General features: G+C 42.7%; 1 protein-coding gene and 1 long non-coding RNA gene across 2 annotated transcripts in view; one reads left to right on the top strand and one right to left on the bottom strand.

Annotated features, from left to right (window-relative positions):
- Window positions 1-4,519: 4,519 nt before the first annotated feature.
- Window positions 4,520-25,050, bottom strand: part of fam20cb (FAM20C golgi associated secretory pathway kinase b) — a 175,925-nt gene continuing 155,394 nt past the window's right edge. The window contains exons 8-11 of the mRNA XM_034193222.1: window positions 14,964-15,045; window positions 7,283-7,342; window positions 7,009-7,159; window positions 4,520-4,745 (exon numbers count right to left, since the gene is read on the bottom strand). Coding sequence (XP_034049113.1) covers window positions 4,629-4,745; window positions 7,009-7,159; window positions 7,283-7,342; window positions 14,964-15,045 — 410 coding nt within the window. The 3' untranslated portion in view covers window positions 4,520-4,628. The remainder of the gene's footprint in view (window positions 4,746-7,008; window positions 7,160-7,282; window positions 7,343-14,963; window positions 15,046-25,050) is intronic.
- LOC117530368 lies at window positions 7,451-24,504 on the top strand. The gene is made up of 3 exons (XR_004566346.1): window positions 7,451-7,462; window positions 9,900-9,905; window positions 24,373-24,504. It is a non-coding gene; the product is annotated as an uncharacterized LOC117530368 (long non-coding RNA).

The raw sequence follows: 25,050 nt of genomic DNA, 5'->3' as shown, positions 1-25,050 counted from the left end.
TTTTTTTTTTTTTTTTACTGTACAGCACTTTGGTCACTGTCATTTTACATGTGCTTTAGAAATAAAGGTTGAGTTGCCAATAGGCACCTGAAGGACTCTCAGACCATGAAAAACAAAATTCTCTGGTCTGGTGAGACAAAGATTGAACTCTTTGGCATGAAAGCCAGATGTCATGTTTGGAGGAACCAGGCACCATCCCTAGAGTGAAGCATGGTGGTGGCAGCATCATGCTGTGGGGATGTTTTTCAGCAGAAGGAACTGGGAGACTAGTCAGGATTGAGAGAAAGATGAATGCAGCAATGTACAGAGACATCCTGGATGAAAACCTGCTCCAGAGCGCTCTTGACCTCAGACTGGGGCGACAGTTCATCGTTCAGCAGGACAATGGCCCCAAGTACACAGCTAAGATATCAAAGGAGTGGCTTCAGGACAACTCTGTGAATGGCCTTAAGTGGCCCAGCCAGAGCCCAGACCTGAATCTGATTGAACATCTCTGGAGAGATCTGAAAATGGTAGTGCATCGACACTCCCCATCCAACCTGATGGAGCTTGAGAGGTGCTACAAAGAGGAATGGACAAAACTGCACAAAGATAGGTGCACCAAGCTTGTGGCATCATATTCAAGACTTGATGCTGTAATTGCTGCCAAAGGTGCAACAACATGTAGAGCAAAGGGTACATGTGATTTCTTTTTTTGTTAATTAATTTGCAAAAAAAAACAAAAAAAAAAAAATTTTTTTTCCCCATGTTGTCATTATGGGGTGTTGTGATTAGAATTTTGAGGGGGGAAAATGAAATTCATCCATTTTGGAATAAGGCTGTAACATAAAATGTAGAAAATGTGAAGTGCTGTGGAATACTTTCCGGATGTACTGTAATTGGTGTTTCTACTTTTAACAAAAAAATGTTATGGCCATTAATTAAGAGGTAAAATGTTGAATCCACTTTTTTCTGACATGCACCAATTCAGATCCAGATCACCTCCAAAATTCAGTAGAGTCTTCCATGGACTAATTTGTATCTGTGGTGCAAATTTGGTGAGAATCCATGAAGTACTTCTGGCGTAATCCTTCAAAGCCTAAATTAAAAAACTCATCCAGAATCCAAATCTGGATTTAGATCACCTCCAAAATTTAATGGAGTCTTCCATGGCCTAATATCTATCTGTGGAGCAAATTTCATCAAAATCCGTGCAGTAGTTTTGATGTAATCCTGCAAACAGTCAGACAAATAAATAAACGCTAATGATTTCATTATGTCCTTGGTGAATGTACAAATGGTTATGGTGAAAATATGTTGAAAACTGGTTTAAAAGCGAAATTTATTCACTGTTTATAAATGTTGAATAAACTATTAGACCGGTTTTCAAGGTGCGACACCGGCTCCGGATTCTGGATCAAAATTTCACTTTATATACAGTGAGGAAAATAAGTATTTGAACACCCTGCGATTTTGCAAGTTCTCCCACTTAGAAATCATGGAGGGCTCTGAAATTTTCATCTTAGGTGCATGTCCACTGTGAGAGACATAATCTAAAAAAAAAAAAAAAAAATCGGAAATCACAATGTATGATTTTTTTTTTTTTAATAATTTATTTGTATGTTATTGCTGCAAATAAGTATTTGAACACCTGTGAAAATCAATGTTAATATTTGGTACAGTAGCCTTTGTTTGCAGTTACAGAGGTCAAACATTTCCTGTAGTTTTTTCACCAGGTTTGGACAACTGCAGCAGGGGATTTTGGTCCACTCCTCCATACAGATCTTCTCCAAATCTTTCAGGTTTGGAGTTTCAGCTCCCTCCAAAGATTTTCTATTGAGTTCAGGTCTGGAGACTGGCCAGGCCACTCCAGGACCTTGAAATGCTTATTACGGAGCCCCCTCCTTAGTTGCCCTGGCTGTGTGTTTGGGGTCATTGACCAGGTCCTCCTGTGTAGTTCTGAGCTTTCTCAGAATCATCCTTACCCCACAAAGTGAGATCTTGCATGGAATCCCAGACCGAGGGAGATTGACAGTCATCTTGTGTTTCTTCCACTTTCTAATAAATAATAACAGTTGTTGTCTTCTACCAAGCTGTTTGCCTGTTGTCCTGTAGTCCATCCCAGCCTTGTGCTGGTCTACAGTTTTGTCCCTGGTGTCCTTAGCTCTTTGGTCTTGGCTATGGTGGACAGGTTGGAGTGTGATTGATTGATGTGTGTGAACAGGTGGTCATTTATACAGGTAACAAGTTCAAACAGGTGCAATTAATACAGGTAAAGAGTGCCGAATAAGAGGGCTTCTTAAAGAAAAATTAACAGGTCTGTGTGAGCCAGAATTCTTGCTGGTTGGTAGGGGATCAAATACTTATTTGCAACAGTAACATACAAATAAATTATTTAAAAAATCACATTGTGATTTCTGGATTTTTTTTTTTTTTTTTTTTTAGATTATGTCTCTCACAGTGGACATGCACCTAAGATGAAAATTTCAGACACCTCCATGATTTCTAAGTGGGAGAACTTGCAAAACCGCAGGGTGTTCAAATACTTATTTTCCTCACTGTACATTTTGAAGGATTACGTTAAAAAAAAAAAAGAAGAAGAAATACTTAACACATTCTCACCAAATCTGCACCACAGATAGATATTAGGCCATGGAAGACTCCACTGAATTTTGGTGGTAATCCAGATCCAGATTGGCGGATGTCAGAAATCTCTGATTGCTCTTGTTCTCGATTGTTTTCATTCACAATGGCAGAAGATACAACCAGCAATGAGGAAACAACAATTTGCACAGCTTTTTGTTTGGTATTTCTCTGAATGATGATGATGAAATGGAACAAACTGAGGGGATTTAACAGTGGGGAACCCATGTGGTAGCTACAAAACACATCGATTCACAAAGGTTTGAGTCAATTTTCCGATTTTACTTGTGTGTGGCCTTTAAAAGAAAAAAAAAAAAAGTTGAATTCATGGAAGAAGTTGCCAGGAGGGTACAAGTTATGTGCAAGACTGACGGTTGTCTTCTTCGAGACTGACGGTTGTCTTCTTCGGACATGCCTACTTCTGTCTACTGAACACGGGGTTTTACAAGCTGCTGTCCGACTGTGGCAACATTGCCATCAAATCTACAAGAATGGCAAAAAAAAAAAGGAAGATATCCGAAATTCTGCTCATTTTGTTTTATTGCACTTTTACGGTGATGAAAAGAATTTAAAAATCTATAGAAACAATGACATGAATAAAACAAAGAAGCATTTTCTCCTTATCAAGGTTCTCCCGTGGATTCACCCACGCGCTCACACTCACATAGGACAACAGAAAATGACACTTTTGGAATGAGCGTACACATATAAACCCCATGTTTTATCTATCGCTTGCACGTGGGAGAACACCAGCCTTCCCTCGACCAAACCCACACATTCAAGTTTTTCTAGCATTGCACAGGCACTAGTTCTTCCTACTTTATATATTAATTTTAAGCCAATGACCGAACACCAACAGTTTAATCAGCTGTTGGTTATGAATGAAATATACATCCTGAAAAATAATCTCTCCACAACATCAACACCTGGACATCAAATATATTACAAAAAAAAAACCAAACAAAGGCAACACCAAAATATAAAACTATTAAGAGTCACATTTGGCATTTGGTACTATAAATCTAACCTCATATCTGCAGCGTGAAAAAGAATAAAATCATAAACAGGAGCCGGAGACTGATTAGATGCTGTAAACAGCGCAGACTTGCTTGATGAAATGTGAATGTTGGGTATTTGTGACGTCATAATGAGAGCTTTAAACCAAAGTGAAATATGGAGAAGCTTGCAGAGGGGTTTTTGCACATGCTCACTTTGCCACCTGCTGGACAAATGAGGAAGTACACCTCTGGAATTCAACATGACACTGATCATGGATGAACGTTGATCACTTCAAACAATAAATACAAATTTCAATAAATACTCTCTTCAGGAAACATGACTTTTTAAGGGATAAATGAGGAGCAAAACCTGCACTCCAAAATATTTCCTTCTTGAATACCAAATAATAGAAGCTCAGCAGAAGTCAAATAAAAATGCGCAAAGCAATCAACCGTCAACCCCTGTCTCCGCGGTAACCAAACACCTTGCAACCAACGAAATAGAAACATGTAATTCAGCTGCAGCGTCTTTGCAGATCCCTTAGAATTCACTGAATTCAAATGAAAGTCCAGATTCAGGATGAAGAGAAGGCGTGTCCTGCAAGACGTTTATGGTTTGGTCGCGCTGCGGTGGGTCTGTGGTCCTTCAAGGTCAGCCGTGGTGACGCTACACTACTCTAGGATCAGGTTTGGAGATTTTAAGGAGTTCTAGGTGAAGCGGGGGCCGTCTGGTTCTGCCTGAGATCCAGTTCCTGTTCCAAATATGTTTTGCGTCCAAAGAGTTCGGTCCTATCCAGCAGGAGTTCACTTCCAGACAGATTTAGTTTTTCCCCTCAGGCTCTCAGTTTGGGCAATCCCGCGAGCACGTCAAGTCCTCCGACAGACAGGTGGCGCTCCACTTTTTTTTACAGGATGTCAGTCCAGTTCAAAAGAAATGAGCGCTTCCACACATTCTAGTCTTCTACGTGGAGAGACTCAGTCCTGGGGAGCTGTCAGGACCACAGCCAGCTACCTGCGCTCTGGGCTGTTGTGGGCGGGGCCTGTCGCTTGGTCCTCCTGGAGGTCATCCTCCACTACATTACTGTATCCCTCCTTTTCGATGCAGTCTGCCAGCACATTCAGAACCTAGAGACACAGAAACAGGATAGAAAGGAAGTCAGAACCATATATATTTGGGACAAAGTTTTTTTTTAAAGTATCATAAATTTGAAAGTTTAAATAACGCATTTGGGCTTCCTGTGTGTGATCACTCATTTGAAAGGACCAAAATGAACTGGGACAACTCAAACTCTAACTGTGGCCAAACCCCAAAATGCAGTCACACCTATTTGAGGTACTAGTGACAATATTTTTTAGGATTAGCATATTAGCATATATTAGCAAATATTAGCATATTCACAACAATATAAAATTTAAAATGCCCTGAACAACATTATAATATAGTTTTATGCAGGTCACACCCAAACACTCCCGCCAGTTTGGTAAAAATTAACTAATTTGCAAAAGAATGAATGAATAAAAGGTGCCATGGTGACTTAGTGGTTAGCACTGTTGCCTCACAGCAAGAAAGTCATGGGATCGATTCCCACCTGTGGCCTTTCTGTTGTGGAATTTGCATGTTCTCCCTGTGTTTGTGTGGGTTCCCTTCTTGTGCTCCGGCTTCCTCCCACATCCAAAGGCATGCAAATTGGAAAATTTTGAATTATCCGTGGGTGTGCCTGCGGGTGTGAATGTGTTTGTTTGTCTGTCCAGAGTGCACCCTACCTCACACCCTATGACTGCTGGGATAGGCTTCAGCTCCCCCCCATGACCACTAATTGGAGTAAGCGGTTGAAGGTGAGTGAGTGAGTTTAACACACTGTTCTAGAGCACAGGCGGCTCTCAGTCTGAACTTGATGGGGCAGTAGCCCCTACAGGAATTTCAGTGGGCCCACTGTAATCCCACCAGAAAATAACAATTCAAAATAATAATGCTACTACAAGTTTATCCATCCATCCATCCATTTTCTTCCGCTTATTCGGAGTCGGGTCGCGGGGGCAGCAGCTCAAGCCAAAAGTCCGCCCAGACCTCCCGATCCCACACACACCTCCCCCAGCTCCTCCGGGGGAACCCCAAGGTTTTCCAAGCCAGCCGAGAGATGTAGTCCCTCCAGCGTGTCCTGGGTCTTCCCCGGGGCCTCCTCCCAATGGGACGTGCCCGAAACACCTCTCCAGCGCGGCGTCCAGGGGGCATCCGGAAAAGATGCCCGAGCCACCTCAACTGACTCCTTTCGACGTGGAGGAGCAGCGGCTCGACTCCGAGCTCTTCCCGAGTGACCGAGCTCCTCACCCTATCTCTAAAGGGAGCGCCCAGCCACCCTGCTCAGCCACTTGTACTCGCAATCTCGTTCTTTCGGTCATGAGCCAAATCTCATGACCATAGGTGAGGATCGGAAAGTAGATCGATCGGTAAATCGAGAGCTCTGACCCCCTACTCAGCTCTCTCTTCACCACGACGGTCCGATACAGCGACCGCATCACTGTAGACGCTGCACCGATCCGTCTATCGATCTCACGCTCCATCCGTCCCTCACTCGTGAACAAGACCCCGAGATACTTAAATTCCTCCACTTGAGGCAAGGACACTCCACCGACCTGAAGAGGGCAAAGCACCTTTTGAAAGCCCTTTAATATAAAGGGCTTTCAGATCAGAAATTTTAAGGTACTGTACAGTTAAAATTAAAAAAAGTATATAAAAGTATAGAAAGTTTAACAATGAAATGAAAATTATGATTCGTAAACAAATGCTACTGTTGGTTCTATCTTTATCTGCCACGTAGTATATGTTAATATGCCAGTTGACAAGACACAAGTGAAACTTTGCACAATTTAGGAAGTCATTCAGTAAAAAAACAAAAAATACAAAAAAAAAAAACCAGAATCTTCCAACAAACACCAAAACATCTCTTGTTAGTTCCTTTGTGTCCTAATATACACATAGTGGACACTTTGAAATGCATATTTAAGTGTTTATTACAAATTCTCTCAGTGCTCTCCCTCCCCCCAATAAGCTCACTACCTGCAAAAATTTCCTGGAACCACTTCTGGAAAACACAAACTCTACCTTCTGTTTGTCATTTGTACCTCTGTTCCAGTTAAGTAGTTTATAAATTTCTAATGAAACAGTGTTTTAACATAAAGGTGAAATAATTACTGGGACAGAAAATATCTTTCTCAGGTTGTTTCAGTTCATCTGATTACCAACAGACTTCCAGTGAAAATGATTTGCCGCTTGTTTAAAAAGACGCACTGACGCAAGTTTTTTCTTGGATGTTAAGATGTTTGGAATTCAAAAACGTGGACGAGAAGACAAAATAGCAGAGGTGCATTGTGGGAAGTGAGCAGTCACCTGGCGCAGTCGTCGGTCCAGCGCATCCAGATGTGGCTGGATGAGGATGGGACTGAGTCGGTCCCTCGTCAGGGATTCTTCCATCAGTGCGGACAGCTTGTACTCTTCCTTCGCCAGCAGCTGAAGACGCAAGTGGGTCGACTTCTTCACCCTGCAGGAAGAGAGCAGCCGGGAGGAAGCGTCAGTGCGGCGCGGCCTTACGTATGAAATGAAACATTTTCAGCAGCCGCCTGCTCTTCACACGTCCTTCATGAGGGAGTGAACACGGTCTCACCGGCAGCACTGGCTCAGTGGCACCAGAATGGACACCTCGTCGTGCGAATGCTTTCCAAACCTGAATGAAAAAACAACAAAAAAACAAATTTAAACTGCTGTTTTGATTGTTCCATGCTACAGTTTACCGTCATACCGTTTCAAGGATTCAAAGGATTCAAGGATTCAAAAGAATTTTATTGTCATATGCACAAAGGAACATGTTCCCTGCACAATGAAATGTGTTTACTGCATTTAACCCATCCTAATTGCCAGTTAGGAGCAGAAGTCGCCTTTAGGCGCCCGGCGACCAGCTCCAGATGTATGTCCTGCCTTATGTCCTGCCTTACCAAATCATTACATTTACTACTTTTACACCTTACTGTGCAGCATTTCCACACACCCTTCTTCTTCTTCTTTGTCTTTCAGCTGTTCCTGTTAGGGGTCGCCACAGCAGATCAATCGTTTCCATCTCACCCTGTCCTCTGTATCTTCCTCTGTCACACCAACCACCTGCATGTCCTCTCTCAGCACATCCATGAACCTCCTCTTTGGTCTCCCTCTTCTCCTGCCTGGTGGCTCCATCCTCAGCATCCTTCTCCCTATATACCCTGGTCCCTCCTCTGCACATGTCCAAACCATCTCAATCTCGCCTCTCTGACTTTGTCTCCAAACCGTCCCACCTGAGCTGTCCCTCTGATATGTTCATATCCTAATCTTGTCCATTCTTGTCACTCCCAAGAGAATCTCAACATCTTCAGCTCTGCCACCTCCAGCTCTGCCTCCTGTCCTTTTTGTTAGTGCCACTGTCTCTAAACCATACAACATAGCTGGTCTCACTACTGTCCTTGTAAACTTTCCCCTTCACTCTTGCTGATATTCTTCGGTCACAATCACTCCTGCCACCTTTCTCCTTCTCCACCCACTCCACCCTGCCTGCACTCCTCTTCTTCACCTCTCTACCACACCTCTCCATTACTTTGAAACAGTTTACCCCAAATATTTAAACTCATCTACTTTCAACCACTTCTACCTCCTTGTAACTGCACTATTCCACTGGGCTCCCTCTCATTCATACACCATGTACTCAGTCTTGCTTCTACTGACTTTCATTCCCCTTCTCTCCAAAGCATATCTCCACTTCTCCAGACCTAGACTCAACTTGCTCTCTACTCTCACTACAGATCACAATGTCATCTGCAAACATCATAGTCCATGGGGACTCCTGTCTGATTTCATCTGTCAACCTGTCCATCACCACTGCAAACAAGAAAGGACTCAGAGCTGATCCTTGGTGTAATCCCACCTCCACCTTGAATGAGTCTGTCATTCCGACTGCGCATCTCACCCGCTGTCCACACTATTCTTGTACATGTCCTGCACTACCCTAACATACTTCTCTGCCACTCCAGACTTCCTCATACAATACCACAACTCTTCTCTTGGCACCCTATCATAAGCTTTTTTCTAAGTCCACAAACACACAAAGTAACTCTTTCTGTCCTTCTCTGTACTTTTCCAACAGTATTCTCAGAGCAAACATTGCATCTGTAGTGCTCTTTCTTGGCATGAAACCATATTGCTGCTCACAGATCTTCACCTGTTTTCTAAGCCTAGCTTTCTACTACTCTTTCCCATAACTTCATGCTGTGGCTGATCAGCTTTATGCCTCTGTAGTTACTGCAGCTCTGCACATCACCCTTGTTCTTGAAAATAGGAACCAGCACACTTCGTCTCCACTCCTCAGGCATGCTCTCACTTTCCAAGATTTTATTAAACAATCTGGTTAGAAACTCTACTGCCCATCTCTCCTAGACATTTCCATCCTCCATTTGGAATGTCATCTGGACCAACTGCCTTTCCACTCTTCATCCTCTTCATAGCAGCCCCTCACTTCTTCCTTGCTAATCTCTTTTACTTCCTGATTTACTCTCACCACATCATCCAGCCTTTTCTCTTGCTCATTTTCTTTATTCATCAACTCTGCAAAATATTCCCTCCACCTTCTCAGCACACACTCCTCACTTGTCAGCACATTACCATGTGCATCTTTTACCACCCTAACCTGCTGCACATCCTTTCCAGCTCTGTCCCTTTGTCTGGCCAATCGGTACAGAGTCCTTTTCCTCCTTCCTTACTATTCAACTTCTTGTACAGCTCGCAATATGCCTTTCCTTTGCTTTGCCACTTCTCTTTTTGCCTTACGCCGCATCTCCTTGTACTCCTGTCTACTTTCTTCATCTCTCCGACTATCCCAAAAACTTTTTCGCCAACCTCTTTCTCCTTATGCTTTCCTGGACCTCTTCATTCCACCACCAAGTCTCCTTGTCTTCCTTCCACTGTCCAGATGTCATACCCAGTACTGCCCTAGCTGTCTCCCTCACCACATCTGCAGTACTTTTTCCAGTTGTCCCAAAAATTGCTTCCCCTCCAACCAGTGCTTCTCTCACCTGCTCGCTAAATTTCACACAAGTCTTCCTCCTTCAGCTTCCACCATCTGATCCTTTGTTGAGCTCTCAGTCTCTTCTTCTTCTTACCTCTAAAGTCATCCTACAAACAACCATCCTATGCTGTCTAGTGACACTCTCTCCTGCTACCAACCTTAGTCTGTGATTCTTTAGCTTGCATCTCCTATAAAGAATGTAGTCCACCTGTGTGCACCTTCCTCCACTCTTATATGTTACCCTGTGCTCCTCCCTTTTCTTAAAGTAGGTATTCACCACAGCCATTCCATCCTTTTTGCAAAATCACTACCATCTGTCCTTCCCCATTCCTATCCTTGATACCATACTCTACCCATTACTTCCTCATCACCTCTGTCCCCTTCACCAACATGCCCATTGAAGTCTGCTCCTATCACCACTCTTTCATGCTTGGGCACACTCTCCACCACCTCATCTAACACACTCCAGAATCTTCTTTCTCCTTCATCTCACAACCAACCTGTGGGGCATATGCACTGATGATATTCATCATCACCCCTAAATTTCCAACTTCACACCATCACCCTGTCAGACACTCGCTTAAACCCCAACACACTTTTACCATACTCTTCCTTTAAAATGACCCCAATACCATTTCTCTTCCTGTCCTCACCATGGTACAACAACTTGTACCCACCACCGATGCTCCTGCTCTTACTTCCCTTCCACTTGGTCTCTTGCACACACAATGGGCCTCATGTATCAACGTTGCGTACGGCGATATTTGAGTGTATATGGGGTGTACGCCAAAACGGCTGCGTTACTTGGCATTTATCAATGTGGTCGTTGGCGTACGCTGCGCTGAAAATATACACCAGGTCGAGAGGTGGCGTAAATTATACACCAAAATGAACCAGCGCTGGAATCCACATAAAAATGAAGATGATCAACATGATAAACAGTGCCATTATACAAATCAATGCATATGTTACATAAATAACACTTTCCTGATTATACTACATAATAATCAATACAAATCCCGCCTTCTTTGGGATTGTTATGGAGCACGATCCGTGGCCACAGCGCTGACAGGAAGGACAGCGCTGCTCGCCTTTTTCTCCAGACTTCGAGCCTGGAGCCAGAGCAGCGCTGAGCTTAACTTCATGTGGTGTGATCGTTTTAGACAATGAAATTGATAATAACAATTGTAGTTTCGTCATTCCCTTAATTCGCCCTGTGCTGCAGCCAGGGTTTTGTCGCTCCATTCGGTTGTCACAATAAAATAAATACAGAAAATACATTTAAAAAATAAAGAAATCTGACAGATTAGGCTGGTCGTATTAATTGAGCGAGCAATATCCACATGTCAAGAATTATTGACATGTGAAAAGAGAATACAGTGGTCCCTAGCTATAACGCCGGATCCAGATCTGGATCACCTCAAAAATTTAATGGAGTCTTCCATGGCCTAATATGTATCAGTGGTGAAAACCTGGTGAGAATCGAAGTAATCCTTCAAAGTCTATATAAAGTGAAACTTGATTCAGAATCCGGATCCAGATCCAGATAACCTCCAAAACTTAATGGAGTCTTCCATGGGCCTAATATGTATCTGTGGTGAAAAACCTGGTGAGAATCCGTGAAGTAATCCTTCAAAGTCTATATAAAGTGAAACTTGATTCAGGAATCTGGATCCTGATCCAAATCACCTCCAAATGTAATGGAGTCTTCCATGGCCTAATATGTATCTGTGGTGAAAACCTGGTGAGAATCTGTGAAGTAATCCTTCAAAGTCTATATAAAGTGAAACTTGATTCAGAATCCAGATCCAGATCCAGATCACCCCAAAAATTTAATGGAGTCTTCCATGGCCTAATACGTATCTGTGTTGAAAATTTCGGCAAAATCATTGCTGTAGTTTTGACGTAATCCTGCTAAAAGTAATCTTTCAAAGCCTATATAAAGTGAAACTTGATCCAGAAGCCGGATCTGGATCACCTCCAAAATTTAATGGGTTCTTCTAATGGCTTAATAAATTTAAACTGCTGTTTTGATTGTTCCGTGCTACAGTTTACCATCATACCATTTCAAATCATTACATTTACTACTTTTACACCTTACTGTGCAGCATTTCCACACACCCTAGATAAAAATCTAGTGTTTGATGTTTTTGTCTTAATCAGTAGGTCAACAGAAAAACAGATGAAAAGAAACTGCGAGCTCCTTCTGGTATAAACTTGGAGCTGCGTGTTACATGTGCACAAACACAGTTCATTCATATAATTACCACATACCTCCTACCAACGCACAAAATAATAATAATAATAATAATAATAATAATAATAATAATAATAATAATAATAATAATAATAACAACAGCAATCACAGATTTCTGACGGTCGCCAATCTGGAGCCAGATCACGTCCAAAATTCAGTGGACTCTTCTATGCCCTACCATCTATCTTTGGTGCAGGTTTGGTGAGAATCCGTGAAGTAGTTTTGACGTAATCCTTCAAACCGCATATAGAGTGAAATCTTGATCCAGATCCGGATTCGGATTCGGATCTGGATCAAGATTCTGATTCAGTGAGGTGATCCAGATCTGGATCACCTCAAAAATTTAATGGAGTCTTCCATGGCCTAATATGTATCAGTGGTGAAAACCTGGTGAGAATCCGTGAAGTAATCCTTCAAAGTCTATATAAAGTGAAACTTGATTCAGAATCCGGATCCAGATCCAGATAACCTCCAAAATTTAATGGAGTCTTCCATGGCCTAATATGTATCAGTGGTGAAAACCTGGTGAGAATCCGTGAAGTAATCCTTCAAAGTCTATATAAAGTGAAACTTGATTCAGAATCTGGATCCTGATCCAGATCACCTCCAAAATTTAATGGAGTCTTCCATGGCCTAATACGAGGTCTGTGAGAAAAGAAACGGACCTTTTTATTTTTTTTAAAAACTATATGGATCTGAATCACGTGCGATTACGTCAGCCAAGCTTGAACCCTCGTGCGCATGCGTGAGTTTTTTCACGCCTGTCGGTTGCGTCATTCGCTTGTGGGCAGGCTTTGAGTGAGCACTGGTCCACCCCTCCCGTCGGAATTCCTTTGTCTGACTACTTGCTGAGAGACTGGCGCTTTGCTTTATCAAAATTTTTTCAGAATCTGTGAGCAGTGATGCCGGTAACGCGTTACTTAGTAACGCGTTACTCTAAATCTGACCACTTTTTTTAGTAACGAGTAATCTAACGCGTTAATCTTTCCAAATCAGTAATCAGATTAAAGTTACTTCTCCATGTCACTGTGCGTTACTATTATTTTTCATTGTGGGTCGATAACAGCATTAAACTGGTCCGTGGGCAGGAGGTCGGGGTTCGACTGAACTGCCCACTTTAAGCGAGCTGTGAGCTTTTAATCGCGGTTTTTTGCAGCTGCTGCGACTCGTCCTCACCTCTTAAAGCGCGGTGATCAGCACACCTGCACTGAGCTTTACAAAGGACATTTTTATACTTTTTTCCTCCTTTATTTAGAATTCTGAGCTGAGCCGCTCTGTATCTGGTCGTTAAAAACAGCTGATCCTCCGCGACGCGTCAACAACTAACACTATTTTCCACTCAAATGCACCTAAACTCTCTTTCTGAGGACCACATGATGTGAAAACGCAATAAAACTTTCTTACCTGTAAATCTGGTCATGTTTTCTGCATAAATAAATGTTATCCATTCTTTGTGCTCAAACGCCAAAGCAGGGGCGAATCCAGATGGAATGGGGGCGTGGGGCAAGGATGTGCCCCCTCCCCCACAACACCCCTAGATTAAAGGTGCAATTTGAAGCCGTTTTTTACTACAACTAATATTGCTTAAAATAATATAATTTCGACAAGTAAAATGGTTAGAGAGAATTTAAATGTTAGAAAAATGTTTAGAATTTAATAGTTACCTTTATAAACAATGTAGGCTCGAAATTGCAAGTTTACTGTTACAGTGCTGTCAACAGTTAAATATGAGGTCAAGAAAGACATCTTTATTTTACTTTTTATAAAACAAGTATTATTTTCATTGAAGTCAAGAAAGGGTGACTATAAAGTGAGTTTTGGCAAAACAGGTATCATTGTCATGTTGAGGTGGCAGAGGGTTGTTGTCGGCAGCTGGGAACAGTAACTAAAAAAGTAACTACTAATCTAACTTAGTTACTTTTACAATTGAGTAATCAGTAAAGTAACTAAGTTACTTTTACAATTGAGTAATCAGTAAAGTAACTAAGTTACTTTTTCAAAGTAACTGTGGCAACACTGTCTGTGAGGCAGATCCAAGTGGACACCATTCGAGAAATTCAGATGGTTTTCGGTGAAAATTTTAAGGGCTGATGAGAGATTATGGAGTGTTACTATCGCTTTAAGGACGTCGTCAGCCTGTTTCGAACTGAAAACTTCCAAATTTAAGCCTCTGTTGACCCAGGACGTCGTGAGAGAACAGAGAAGTTTCAGAAGAGGTCGGGATCAGCAGTTTATCCAGACACTCCACTGTTAAAGGAGATTTTGTAATGAGAAGACGTGCGGACGGATTCGCGCGTCGGGATGTCAGCCACTCATCGCACGGCACCACATGAAAACGCCAAACAGATGAAGACCAAAAATTAGGGAGAAAAAAAGACAAACACTACATGATCCAATTTCTGTCAGATCTAAAAACTTTTGCAGATTATTTCATGCTAAGTATTTACACATTTAGCCTAATATTTTACAAGAGTTAAATGTTGAGACAAATATGTATCTTAATAAAGAGATATTGTTCCTCCCTGAAAAGTCGATTAATAAAGCGTCTAATGACAGACATTAGCATGTAAGGCCGTGTTTACTCAAATTTACAATTCATCGATGTCTGGTATAAGAGTTATATTGTAGCATGTGGTCTTTTGATGACAATTTCAAATTGCAATTTCAGGAGCACTTTTAAAGTATCAAAAATAATAATAAAATAATAAAAAAAAAAATAGCTGTGCAAAAATTTGTGTGTGTGTTTTTTTGGGGGGGATGCTCGGAGGGGGGGTCTTGCCTGGGGAGTAATTCAATATACAACCGCCACTGATGCTCGCCTTACGAGATCATAAAGATCTACAATTTCCACGTGTGCATGCACTTCTTATTGCTGGTATAACCACAGGTGTCCCACATTTCCTCTGTGCTGGACTTCCTGTTTGAATCTACATGACAAACGGTCACAATTCTTTTCAGCGGAATTACAAGTGTGACAAATGATGCTATCGTGCAGCAACATACCCTCTGCCATTGTCCAGGTGGATGATGAAGGTCTCCGTTGCCAAACTTTCAAAGGTCTCGTAATGGTGTCGGTCCATGTTTCCTGTGTGGAAACAACATGCAGAACATTTAGACTGAGACATACTGTGCACACACATGCATCATGCAGGCAAAAAAAAACAAACAAAACAAAACAAAAAACCCACGAATGAAGTTAAAATTAACCATGTGAAGGCAACGGACCAATGAATTACATAATTTTTGTTCTTACGTAACGTTCAACGAAGCTTCAAGCCGTCAATATGAGGGCGACGTCATCCTGAATGAGACCACGCTCATCAGGATGAAGGCAATCACGCGGGTTAAATTTGTACCGATGTCATGTGACTCCTCACTGCTGAACTCTATCATACTGAAATAAAATAATTTCTACTCATTGTCGAAAGCTATTCCCTTGATTTGTCATCTTACACAAATAGACAAGTGGCAAATTAAATTAAAAACCCAATAATAGTAATCACATTTTATACTTCATATTAGTGTAAAAAATGACCTGTCAGACAACAAATGGAGTTATTGATCTTCATGTTACATAATAATTACTGATGCTTGAGTTAACTTATTGGTATCCTCAAAGTGTTTGATGTTGACTAAATATCCAGATTTACAACATACTTCATTACATTAGAGGGGACGTGGAGCTCCTTTAAAACCATATTTTCATCCACCATCTTGGGGGGGGTTCTCACGATTCTGTGACATACGATTCTGTACTGACGGTAACCCCAAGACTCACAACCTGCCAGATAAAATTATTCCACAAACACCGCCATCTGGAGATTGTTTGCACATTACTACAAAGATCCAAATCACGCGTTCCATTAAGATGTCTGTGGAGATTCTCGGTCATCCAGTGTGTTTATTAAAGTAGTGAGGCATTAAATGTTTCCCAATGACTCAAGAAGACACATAACACCAGAAAAGTCCACTAGGAGACAAACTGTTCTATTTCTGCTTTAGCACCTGGATGACTACATGTGCGCAAGCACAGAGAGGTCGAGAATACAACCCCTGGCAAAAATTATGGAATCACCGGCCTCGGAGGATGTTCATTCAGTTGTTTAATTTTGTAGAAAAACAGCAGATCACAGACATGACACAAAACTAAAGTCATTTCAAATGGCAACTTTCTGGCGTTAAGAAACACTATAATAAATCAGGAAAAAAAAATTGTGGCAGTCAGTAACGGTTACTTTTTTAGACCAAGCAGAGGGAAAAAAATATGGAATCACTCAATTCTGAGGAAAAAAATTATGGAATCATGAAAAACAAAAGAACGCTCCAACACATCACTAGTATTTTGTTGCACCACCTCTGGTTTTTGTAACAGCTTGCAGTCTCTGAGGCATGGACTTAATGAGTGACAAACAGTACTCTTCATCAATCTGGCTCCAACTTTCTCTGATTGCTGTTGCCAGATCAGCTTTGCAGGTTGGAGCCTTGTCATGGACCATTTTCTTCAACTTCCACCAAAGATTTTCAATTGGATTAAGTTCCAGACTATTTGCAGGCCATGACATTGACCCTATGTGTCTTTTTGCAAGGAATGTTTTCACAGTTTTTGCTCTATGGCAAGATGCATTATCATCTTGAAAAATGATTTCATCATCCCCAAACATCCTTTCAATTGATGGGATAAGAAAAGTGTCCAAAATATCAATGTAAACTTGTGCATTTATTGATGATGTAATGACAGCCATCTCCCAAGTGCCTTTACCTGACATGCAGCCCCATATCATCAATGACTGTGGAAATTTACATGTTCTCTTCAGGCAGTCATCTTTATAAATCTCATTGGAACCGCACCAAACAAAAGTTCCAGCATTATCACCTTGCCCAATGCAGATTCGAGATTCATCACTGAATATGACTTTCATCCAGTCATCCACAGTCCACGATTGCTTTTCCTTAGCCCATTGTAACCTTGTTTTTTTCTGTTTAGGTGTTAATGATGGCTTTCGTTTAGCTTTTCTGTATGTAAATCCCATTTCCTTTAGGCGGTTTCTTACAGTTCGGTCACAGACGTTGACTCCAGTTTCCTCCCATTCGTTCCTCATTTGTTTTGTTGTGCATTTTCGATTTTTGAGACATATTGCTTTAAGTTTTCTGTCTTGACGCTTTGATGTCTTCCTTGGTCTACCAGTATGTTTGCCTTTAACAACCCTCCCATGTTGTTTGTATTTGGTCCAGAGTTTAGACACAGCTGACTGTGAACAACCAACATCTTTTGCAACATTGCGTGATGATTTACTCTCTTTTAAGAGTTTGATAATCCCCTCCTTTGTTTCAATTGACATCTCTCGTGTTGGAGCCATGATTCATGTCAGTCCACTTGGTGCAACAGTTCTCCAAGGTGTGATCACTCCTTTTTAGATGCAGACTAACGAACAGATCTGATTTGATGCAGGTGTTACTTTTGGGGATGAAAATTTACAGGGTGATTCCATAATTTATTCCTCAGATTTGAGTGAGTCCATATTTTTTTCCCTCTGCTCTAAAAAAGTAACCGTTACTGACTGCCACAATTATTTTTTCTGATTTCTTATGTGATTCCATAATTATTGCCAGGGGTTGTATATACCAACAAAGTCACGCCACTGGATGTGACCTGGGTGACGTCACTGGTTGTCTTTATATGCCAGACGCACCCAGCGCTCGCTTCTTTTCTACATTCTCGCATTCTGAAGAGGTTGAGAAAGCATTTAGCTATGATTGCCGCTCTCGCTTGTAGCCTAGCAACCCACCTTCGGTTGGAGCTATGTGCACTACACACGTCCTCCAGAGGCTGCGAAACACAGCTTCACCATTTTGTATTCTTGATTGATGCCTGTCGTGAGTACACCTTCCTCGCTGTGTGCGCGCCTTCGCCACTGCCCTGCTGGGTATTTTCCTCTGTGCACAGTTGAAGTCATTAGCTGCTAGCCGCTAACCCTTAGCTGTGTTGTTTCGACGAAAGCTGGCTACTTGTTTAGTTGTGTCGCTAACCCCGTTAACTACGTGGTAGTGTGTGTATCAGAACCAGTGTAGTATATTGTGTTGGGCTTGCCGTGAGTTTTTTCCACTCCTTGAAGTACTTTCATCTGCGCTGCCGCCATTCAAGTTCAACAGCTCCACTAGCAGCTACTGTTGTCGTCGTTGCTGTAAGTGACTTAGCACTTGGGCTGTGAGTATTTCGGCTATGTGCATCATGTTATTACTATGGATGTGAGTGCTTCACGCTCCGTGCCTTGTATTAGCTTTCACACTGTGAGTGCTTCACGCTCCGTGCCTTGTATTAGCTTTTGCGCTGTGAGTGCTTCACGCTCCGTGCCTAATATTAGCTTTTATGCTGTGAGTGCTTCACGCTCCGTGCCTCATGTTGTCTGTGGCTGTGAGTGCTTCGCGCTCCGTGCTTCATGTTCAGTCTGTGGCTGTGAGTGCTTCACGCTCCGTGCTTCATGTTCAGTCTGTGGCTGTGAGTGCTTCACGCTCCGTGCCTCGTGTTCAGTCTGTGGCTGTGAGTGCTTCACACTCCGTGCCTTGTATTAGCTTTTACGCTGTGAGTGCTTCACGTTCCGTGCCTAGTATTAGCTTTTATGCTATGAGTGCTTCACGCTCCGTGCCTCATGTTCAGTCTGTGGCTGTGAGTGCTTCACGCTCTGTGCCTAGTGTTCAGTCTGTGGCTGTGGCTGTGAGTGTTTCATGCTCCCTGCTTCGTGTTCAGTCTGTGGCTGTAAGTGCTTCATGCTCCGTGCCTCGTGTTTAGTCTGTGGTGAGTGCTTCACGCTCCGTGCTTTGTGTTCAGTCTGTGGCTGTGAGTGCTTCACGCTCCGAGCCTCATGTCGAATCTGTGGCTATGAGTGCTTCACGCTCCGTGCATCGTGTTAAGGCTGTGACTGTGAGTGATTTACACTCCGTGCCTCCTGTTACGGCTGTGACTGTGGGTGATTCACGCTCCGTGCCTTGTGTTAGCATTACACTTCGAGTGATTCATGCTCCGTGTCTTGTTACAACTGTGGTTGTGAGCGATTTGTGCTCTGTGCCTTGTATTAGTATTACTCTGGGAGTGGTTTACGCTCCGTGCCTCGTGTTACTATTTACACTGTGTGTGATTCACGATTTGTCTTTCTATCTGTAACCGTCAGGGCTTGTGTTAGCCATCTGCATGCAGTTCACAATGTTGTCAGGGCCTTTGCTGCATGGCTGTAGTCCCTGTTTGGCTCCCTTGAGCCAAGATGATGGACATATGTTTTGCCCCTCGTGTCTTGGGATCGGACACCTGAGGGAAGCCCTGACTGGCAATGTCTGCTTTAATTGTGCCAGCATGCCACTGGCAGAGAGGTCTGCAAGACTTGCGGCATTGGAAAGTGGGATGCCTAGTGCGACTTTGGCCCCCAACCCCAGGAAAGAACCAAAGCGCCGTAAACGCCCACATGCAGGGACCCCTTCTGCTAAGAAGGTTACTCATGACCATGCTTTGGCTGAAAAGGTTGAAACGCTGACTTCTGAGTTTGCTCAGATTAAGTCCTTGCTTCTAAATCTACAGCCTAGGGACGCAAAACAGTTCCTGTTGTCCCCAATTAGGCTGATCAGACCGACGTAGTAACTCAGCAGGAAGAAGATGCCATGTCTATTGCTGCAACTGATTCCTTGTACATGACAAGCGATACAGACTGTGTGGAGGATCAGGATGAGAGGGGTCTCTCTCCAAGCCATTCATTAGTGGGCTCTCACACCTCTGAGGCAGAGTCCCTGCCGCAAACCGGACCTGGACTATCCTTTGTCAAGCAAGCTGTTCAGTTGGCTTTATCCAGGCTTGGGTTCGACAATCCCCCTGCGGAAACCACCGCTTCAAGTGCCTTTTTCAAAGTCACTCAGAAGCCTGAGTTCAACGTTCCAGTTTCACAACCATATATCGAGGAGCTCCACTGATGTTGGGCAGACCCCAAATCATTGACCCATCTATTGCAGGACTGCAGAGCCCTTAGCTCTATGTGTGATTCGGCGCAGTATGGTCTGAACCGTATGCCTTCTGCCCACGACCTGAGTGTAAGGTCACTGATGACCTCCTCACCAAAAGCTATGACATAGCTGCTCGCATTGGTCGCCTAGGCAACTCAGTGTCCCATTTAGCCCTTGCCCTCACAAAGTCTTTGAGGGAGGCAGAGGTTGATGATGCTACTCAAAGTCTTAATGATGCCTCACTCCAAACTTTTGCTTATCTGTCCAGAGAGCTTGGCAGACTGATGTCAACCCTTACATCACTAGACGTAAGGTGTGGCTTGCGCAGTCCTCCCTGTCCGAATCCTGCAGAGGTACACTCCGTTCACTGCCGGTTCTTCCAGGCCAAGTATTTGGACCTGCGGCCCAACAAACTTTGGAGCGTGCTGTTGAGGCTAGTAAATCTCTGCAACAGTTTGTTGACCTACACTGGTCTTCCAGGCCTCAGCCAGCCAGACATGCTACAGCTTTTCACTCTACATCCAGGCTCCCGCCTACTCCCAGAACCGCACGTGCCTTCGCAGTTGAGGGCCAGCTCTCCCAGCGGCCCTGCCTTTCAGGAGCCTATGGGCAGATCCCAAGAACTGAACGGTTTCACAGAGCTTCCAGTAATCGCGCCCAGAGGTCCTCAGGGATGTGAGGCAGAGGTGGTCGGGTCTGACTGCCAATGTTTGGCCCCCATTGTAGTTACATTCGTAACTCTTGTTCTACACAAGTATGATGGTATTTAAGTGTAGATAGAAGGTTTAAAGAACTTAACTTAGGAATTCCCATTTAAGTAACAACTGGTAGTTTTTAAACTGTTCTTGACTTCACTGTCTACAAAATGTATCACATGCACACCTCATGCACACAGCACAGTGTGTCAGACGTGCCGGCTCACCCATGAGGAAGTCAAAGATGGTCATGTCCATGACGTCCAGCAGTCGCATCCCACTATCATAAGGTGGCGTCTGCTTGACCTCCTCGCAGAAGTCTGGATCCACCTCCCACCTGCAGGGGTTTGACAGCGACACAACTCTAATCGCACCCAGATTATGATGCAGAGTCGGGAGTCTGATATCTGATTCTGTTTCCTTACTCGGCCTTCTTGCGTTTGTGGTAGGAACGCCTCCACGGGTTCCTCCAAGTCTTGCGTTTGGCGAGGGCCAGGTCCGGGAGGAAGGCGGCCAACGATCCTTCTATCTGGTCCGGTTTACCGCACAGTGCGTGTTCAGTGGAGCAGTAGTAGGAACACTCCCCGTAGAAACACACGTTGTTAGCTGAGAACAGAGACGGTTCACGGCAATTAGACGTAGTGTATTTGATGAAAAAGTACTTTACTTTAAATGGGACCCCACACTGTTTTTGTGCTTTTGCAGTCAAGAACAAATACACGAAAGGGTTCATTTGCACAGAAGTGATGTAACTTTTATTCATCGCTAAGATCAGCACTCATTTTAATGTGCTGTAATTTTTCATGTGCATGCAACAAATAAAACTGTCTGATAATAATAATTTCATGCAAATGAGCACCCCAGCATTTCTGAGCACAAAACTAACTAACTAACTATATATACACTCAACAAAAATATAAATGCAGCACTTATGGTTTTGCTCCCATTTTGTATGAGATGAACTCAAAGATCTAAAACTTTTTCCACATACACAATATCACCATTTCCCTCAAATATTGTTCACAAACCAGTCTAAATCTGTGATAGTGAGCACTTCTCCTTTGCTGAGATAATCCATCCCACCTCACAGGTGTGCCATACCAAGATGCTGATTGGACACCATGATTAGTGCACAGGTGTGCCTTAGACTGCCCACAATTAGGCCACTCTGAAAGGTGCAGTTTTGTTTTATTGGGGGGGGGATACCAGTCAGTATCTGGTGTGACCACCATTTGCCTCATGCAGTGCAACACATCTCCTTCGCATAGAGTTGATCAGGTTGTCAATTGTGGCCTGTGGAATGTTGGTTCACTCCTCTTCAATGGCTGTGCGAAGTTGCTGTATATTGGCAGGAACTGGTACACGCTGTCGTATACGCCGGTCCAGAGCATCCCAAACATGCTCAATGGGTGACATGTCCGGTGAGTATGCCGACCATGCAAGAACTGGGACATTTTCAGCTTCCAACAATTGTGTACAGATCCTTGCAACATGGGGCCGTGCATTATCCTGCTGCAACATGAAGTGATGTTCTTGGATGTATGGCACAACAATGGGCCTCAGGATCTTGTCATGGTATCTCTGTGCATTCAAAATGCCATCAATAAAATGCACCTGTGTTCTTCGTCCATAACAGAAGCCTGCCCATACCATAACCCCACCGCCACCATGGGCCACTCGATCCACAACATTGACATCAGAAAACCGCTCACCCACACGACGCCACACACGCTGTCTGCCATCTGCCCTGAACAGTGTGAACCGGGATTCATCCGTGAAAAGAACACCTCTCCAACGTGCCAAATGCCAGCGAATGTGAGCATTTGCCCACTCAAGTCGGTTACGACGACGAACTGGAGTCAGGTCGAGACCCCGATGAGGATGACGAGCGTGCAGATGAGCTTCCCTGAGATGGTTTCTGACAGTTTGTGCAGAAATTCTTTGGTTATGCAAACCGATTGTTTCAGCAGCTGTCCGAGTGGCTGGTCTCAGACGATCTTGGAGGTGAACATGCTGGATGTGGAGGTAAATGGTAAATGGACTGCATTTATATAGCGCTTTTCCATCTGCATCAGATGCTCAAAGCGCTTTACAATTATGCCTCACATTCACCCCGATGTCAGGGTGCTGCCATACAAGGCGCTCACTACACACCGGGAGCAATAGGGGATTAAAGGCCTTGCCCAAGGGCCCTTAGTGATTTTCCAGTCAGGTGGGGATTTGAACCCATGATCTTCTGGACTCAAGCCCAACACCTTAACCACTAGACCATCACCTCCCCCGTCCTGGCTGGTGTGGTTACACGTGGTCTGCGGTTGTGGAGCTGGTTGGATGTACTGCCAAATTCTCTGAAACGCCTTTGGAGACGGCTTACATTCAGAGCAACAGCTCTGGTTGACATTCCTGCTGTCAGCATGCCAATTGCACGCTCCCTCAAATCTTGCGACATCTGTGGCATTGTGCTGTGTGATAAAACTGCACCTTTCAGAGTGGCCTTTTATTGTGGGCAGTCTAAGGCACACCTGTGCACTAATCATGGTGTCTAATCAGCATCTTGATATGGCACACCTGTGAGGTGGGATGGATTATCTCAGCAAAGGAGAAGTGCTCACTATCACAGATTTAGACTGGTTTGTGAACGATATTTGAGGGAAATGGTGATATGGTGTATGTGGAAAAAGTTTTAGATCTTTGAGTTCATCTCATACAAAATGGGAGCAAAACCAAAGTTTATATTTTTGTTGAGTGTATATATATATATATATATATATATATATATATAAACACATTGAGAACTAATATTAGTAATTTAACAAAGTCATGAATATTACCCTTCTGATCAGACACATATGTAAATTTAGGTATTGCAAAGATTTTGAATGTTTCTGAACAGTGTTTTGGTTTCACCATCACCAAACAAAGCTTTTTTCACCTCATGGTCACAACTTAATTATTTTTTTATCATGATATTTACATGATGCATATATCTTGTTACCTCAAATAAATAAATAAATAAATAAATAAATAAATAAATAAAAAAAGAGACCCTTCCCTCTTCTCAAAATAATGAGATAAATTAAACAGCATGAGAAACAAGCCCAGGCATCTCAAGATAATAAAATACGTAGTCAACTTTTTATTATGAGAAAATAACATTAAAAAAATAACTGCAGGCAATGAAACTATACAACTAACTAATAATAATAATAATAATAAAAGTATTATCATCCTGTTTTTTCCAAATACATCAGGTTGTGGCTTCTGAACCGAGATGCTTGAAGAAAATTTGTAATCACCAGAACAAACAGAATAATGAAAAATAAATAAATGAAATACATTAAATTTCACAGTGGTGAGAACTTTCTCAGTCAAACCAGTGCAGGGCTTAAACAATATCTCGTGGTTACTATGGAAACAGGAGATATTACAGGATGGGACCTTCAAAGAATTTGTGATAACAAGAATCTGAGGCTGAAACATGCAAATGTTAAGATGTTTATGGAGCTACTGAAATTCTTTTCTTTTTTTTTTACTTTTTCTTGGGGGGGATACACCCCATTGAGCCCGACCGTAGAGATGCCTATGACCTCAGCCCACTGAATTTTGATTGCAAACTGCAGTGCGTCCCACTTTTTGTGCTAAAAGCAGGTGCTCACTTCATATACACTTATACTAAGGATACAACATCTTCATCAAAACTCACTTTTAGGACCCAATCAGTAAAATGTAAGCAGTTTATTTCTTTATTTTTGTACCTGGAGATATAAAAAAGGTCTTCCAGAGCTTTTTGTCTCTGGTGACATCCCGGATCTCTTTCGTCATGTTGATCAGCCTGCCAGCCACAGGAGGGACACGACGGAAGTCCAGGATCCTACAGGACAAAAGTCATAATTACACAGATTTGTCTGTATTGTCCAAATTAGAGCATGTATTGAACAAAATAGCATATGTATAAAAATTCATTAACAGGCTTTCAGCAAAAATATGTAAAAAAAAAAAAAAGAATGTGGACCCATAAAGTATAACACCCACATATATAATAACGCACAAAATATATTTTTTAACTTCTTTTACACTCCAACAACATGAAATTTCAAAATAATCTCACACACTTTGGTGTTTGGGAAGGAAAATTGTCTCTAAAAGTTCAACAATAAGTACACACTGTTCCGAAACTCAGCCCAGATGGGACTTGAAACCACAATTAAGACTTAAAAGAGGCCACTGAGGCAGCTTCACCAGCAAATGCTCAACTCACCAACAGGGGGCACTGTGGTATAAGCAATGATCTGCTGCAGAACACTTTTTTTTTACTTAAATTATATTTATAAATGGGTCTAAGATTCTACCTCAAACACATTTTTACCTTCAACTCATATTACTCCAACTCTACTCCCCAGCTGGGACTCATT

This window comes from Thalassophryne amazonica, chromosome 18, assembly GCF_902500255.1.
Source record: "Thalassophryne amazonica chromosome 18, fThaAma1.1, whole genome shotgun sequence".
In the NCBI taxonomy this organism is placed as follows: domain Eukaryota; kingdom Metazoa; phylum Chordata; class Actinopteri; order Batrachoidiformes; family Batrachoididae; genus Thalassophryne; species Thalassophryne amazonica.
This window is presented reverse-complemented; position numbering and strand designations above follow the sequence as displayed.